General features: G+C 45.6%; 1 protein-coding gene across 1 annotated transcript; it reads right to left on the bottom strand.

Moving 5' to 3' along the window:
- Nucleotides 1-65: 65 nt before the first annotated feature.
- LOC105310429 (breast cancer type 2 susceptibility protein-like) lies at nucleotides 66-4,062 on the bottom strand. The gene is made up of 3 exons (XM_011386609.2): nucleotides 3,847-4,062; nucleotides 897-1,067; nucleotides 66-489 (listed from the first exon to the last, which is right to left on the bottom strand). Exons 1-3 carry the CDS (start codon nucleotides 4,026-4,028, stop codon nucleotides 81-83), a joined length of 762 nt encoding a protein of 253 aa, XP_011384911.2. The 5' UTR covers nucleotides 4,029-4,062; the 3' UTR covers nucleotides 66-80.
- Nucleotides 4,063-4,367: the final 305 nt, after the last annotated feature.

Below are 4,367 nucleotides of genomic sequence, written 5' to 3'. Positions count from 1 at the left end.
GTCAGTACATTCTCAAGAGATTGAGCCTCTGTAACAGGCATCAGTAAACTTAGATGCCGAAGATAAAACCTCTCGGGAACTCAGCTGAGCTGGCGACTGGCGTTTTCCCGAGCGCGGGCATTCAGGGACCTCACCTTCAACATGAGAGTTTCTGAGGCTTCCAGAGGGGAACAGGCCTCGGGAGGGCCCAGCAGTTCAGCTCCGTGAGTGACAACCTTCTGGCCGATGCCCAGCCTGCCCGTCTGCAGGAGCGCCGACAGGGGAGGGTCGAGCTGGGCCCTGATGGCGTACCAGCCATCTGTCAGTTCCACGACGGCCGCTTTGCTGGCTTCCGCGCCGCTGGTTTTACCGCTATGAGTTTCGGATAGATGTGTACTTGACAGAATTACTTCAGAAACACAGAGAACAAGTGTTTTTGCAGCCGTGTCATCCCTTTCCATTATCTTTTTTATAGCCGATCTTCTGCTTCTGTCAATTTCTATATCATACCTAAAAAGAAAAAGAAAAATGTGCGTGTATAACTTAATGGTAAAAAAAAGTTGCTGACTAATTGAAAAAAAAATTTAATACTTTTACTGAAGAAATACTGAGACAGAAGAGAATTTAAAATTTGGTAGGTAGCAATACATTAAGTTTTATACTGTTGAAGTATGAACTGAATAGTAAAACCCCCAGAAAGTGGATCCGCTTAGTAATTCATATTCTTCTCATGTGGCAAGAGGTTAGACGGGGGTAGAGGAAGCGAGAGGTGTGTTAGCATGTGATCTCTACTGAGTGGGACGGCAGCTGTCACCGATGGCCGGCGCGTGCACCTTGAGGGCACTGAAGCCACAGGCTGTGCTGACGTCGGAACCGTGCCGCAGGGACGGTCCCACCACGTTGCGCTTTCAACTTGCCTGTGTTTCAGCTGAAGCAGCACTGTCTCTGGATTTAGGCATCTGCTGGCAAATTCCTTGGGAAAGGCAAATTCCATGGCTGCCAGTTTCCATATGATCCATCTATAGTGATTGTAGACCCAAACTCTAGAGATGAGCTTGGGGTCCACGCCTGGGGTGTCACACAGTGCCCTGAGCAGAGGAGGATAGAATGACATAATAAAAACCACAGAAGATCATATTGAATTCAATAGCCATGACTACTCTTTACAAAAAACTACTATACAAGAACATTCAATAAGTTTTAGAAATAATTTCAGAAAGTGATTTGACATGTATCAAAATATAAAAATTCACTTAACGTATTAGTCAATACAATTACTTCAACTGGAAAATGAAACCTTTAATTTAAAATAATTATATTTGAGATGATTTTTCTTGTTCAACAGTTTGATTTTAGAAATCCCCTGAGGACTTCTCTCTCTAGTCCCGGTGCTCCCCCTCTGCTCAAATCTCAAAGCCCTGCTCCTTCCCCACTGTTGCTCTCAGGACCAAGGACAGAGCCGCAGTCAGAGGGGCTCCAGCCTGCACGTCAGGAGTGCTACTGGCCAGACGGCCCCCCGCCCCTGGCCTTCTCCTGCCACCTGTACACATGCCCCGCCCCTTCTCGGCTATTCAGGGACACAGACCTTGGTGACATCTCGTCCCCGTCCTGCATTGCCTATTTTATTCCATCAGCGTAAAAAGTAGTTTTTCTACCTTAAAACAAACAAGCACAACGTAACTAGCACCGTCCAGCCTACTTCCTTCTTCATGCAGTGGCCTTTCCCTGCTTGTGTCTCTCCAGCAGGGCCCGAGTGACCGCGTGTTCTCTCTGGCGCCTCTTCTCACGCCCCTTGGACTGCGTTCTCCACTGAGTTATTTTTACTGAGGTTAGTGACGCCTTCTGCGTGCTCAGCTCTCGGCCCTCGTCTTGCTGTTCCTGCTGGCAGCACGGGCAAAGCCAGTCATTCTGCTCCTGCAGCTGCACCTCCCCTGGATGCGGACACGCTGCGCTCTGGGGTGTGCATTTTTAACTTCCGAGCTGCTCTTTCTCAGTCTCTGTTTCATGGCCTTTTATTCCATCTACATGCTGACAACTGTCAGGTTAACTTCTCTGGCTCATACTTTGCCCACAGATGCTGCCAGACTTGCAAGTCCAGCTGCCAACTCAGCATCTCCTCTTGTGTGTCTGCTCATCTCTCAAACCTCTAATGTCCCCAATGCAACTCTCAATTGCCGTCTGTCTGGTCTCTGAATCTCAGTGCACAGAAACTGCCCTCGAGCTGCTGACACCAGTCTTTGGAGCCATCATTACTCTCCTGTCCCCCACATGCCACACTCGCTCCTTGAGCAACCCGGTGCCACCTCTAGAATACACCGTGAACCCAGGTGCTCTTCACCAACTCGATGGCACCTCCTCGGCCCAGCAATTTTGTGGCACCTGGGTTTCTGTGAGTGTCCTTGGTGCTCTCGGCGCCCACCCCTGCCCTCCCCACAGTCAGATCTCAACAAGTCACCAGGGTCGTGCTTCCAAGTCGGTCAGACCATGTCACCCTCTGCTTTACAGCCTAATGGTTTACTCTGAGGAAAACTGACCACGCAGAATAAAAGCAGAGTCCTCCCAGAGGCCCGTGAGGCCCCACCTCTGCCTCACCCAACACTCTTGCTCCCCAGATAAGGACGCTCCCCCGAGAGCCTGGCATGTTGTCCCCAGACGGTCCTATGCTCTTGCTCCCTTGACCTCCTCCAGGTCACTGATCACATGTCACAGGCTCAGGGAAGCCTGGACTACTTACTCTATTAAAAAACACACACTGCACTTCTCCCAGTCCGGCTGCCCCACCTCCTTCCCAGCTTTATCTTCATACTGTTTGTCACCTTTGAATACAACTTATTTCTTCTTAAAATTTCCTTTCCCCTCTCCAGAACCCTCCACTAGAATGTATGACATTTTAGGGTCGAGACTTTATTTTGTTATCTTTAGTACCCAGAAGAATCCTGGCACATAGTAGATGCTCAATACATATTTGCTGACTGATCCAGAAACAACTTGAGCATCCAGTCAAATGCTGTGAACCCCGCCCACGTGATTGCAGGGTAATCACTCTTAACCTCCACACGATGCAGTTCACCGCACACAAGAAAACACTACGGAGGTTTACCAGACTCTGCCAACTAGACTGATAGCAGATATGTGTGATGTGAGCCAAGCATAAGATGTAAATGACACTCCTGTTTCAAAATATTCCAAAAACATAACAAAATACATAAGAAAAATTAAAAATGTCTTGCCAATTCCCCAAAACTATGTATTTTGGAAAGATGTACAGAGGTATTAAAACATACGCACGTGACAGACAGGTTTCCCGTCTCGTGCCCCTGGCATGAGATAATGTCAGCAAGACTTTTCAATTATGTTTACGTGAAATGTCAGATCTTAAAAGGTAACAGGCTTTAAATTGCTGATGTTTCAAGGCACTGGAGTTTACTAATTATTCGATATGCTGATACTGAATATTTTATTGATATTAAGTATTTACACTTAACTTTTAGTATCTGTATTTCATATTTACTGACATACACAATGGAAGAGACTATAATGTAAGTGTATACGTGGGCCTATAATCAGGCTGACTCAAATTTAACTGTTCTTATCAGTCTTTCTTTTGTAAATGCATAAGAAACATGTCCCAATTTAAGAAAGACCAATTCATTAAATCCTAAATGACACATAACTCACTATTTAAAAAATTTCAACAGAATGTCAACCGAAGCATAATGAACTTAAAATAATTCAACGTATAAAAATTTGATCCCCAGCCAACTTTTTAAGTTCAAGAGTGATAAGGAAAGAGAAAAAAGAGGGACTTGTGAGGAAGAGAGGGATGATGGAATATATGGAAACACAAACTCTTTTTGCATAGAGTACCTATAAAATTCTTCCTTTCCAGCCTTTCCATCATCGGAGGGTACAAGCCAGCCACCGTCAGCCAACTGGATTCCCTTTCCAGCCCGCAAACTTTCCTTACCAAAATAATCTTGAACGTGAAACTGAAAAGACTCTGCGTTTTTGCTGTTAATTTTTACGCAGTGTTTAGAGACGCCGTACATGTACAGCTGCACGAAATAAACAGAAAAATTTGGTAATGAAGGAAAAACAAAAAGAACATGCATCATAGAAAAACAATTATAATAAACCAAAACTGAATCTACCCCCAATTTTTCATTTAAATACTAAAGTTTTCGCTATAAAAATGTTTAGTTTATCTCCCAGAAGCTCAGCATCTTAACGTGAGCTAAAGGGCCCTCGTGCCCTGCCCCGTCCTCGTGCGTGCCTCCTGCGGTCCCGACACACGGGGATACGAGGTAACGTCCTGTTTCATAACCTTGTCAGCTCAGAAACTTAAAAGAACAGTGAGGAGGGAAAATGTTTGGGAGTCTGGTCTCCAG

The sequence above is a fragment of the Pteropus vampyrus genome, unplaced genomic scaffold (assembly GCF_000151845.1).
Source record: "Pteropus vampyrus isolate Shadow unplaced genomic scaffold, Pvam_2.0 Scaffold3291, whole genome shotgun sequence".
Taxonomy (NCBI): domain Eukaryota; kingdom Metazoa; phylum Chordata; class Mammalia; order Chiroptera; family Pteropodidae; genus Pteropus; species Pteropus vampyrus.
This window is presented reverse-complemented; position numbering and strand designations above follow the sequence as displayed.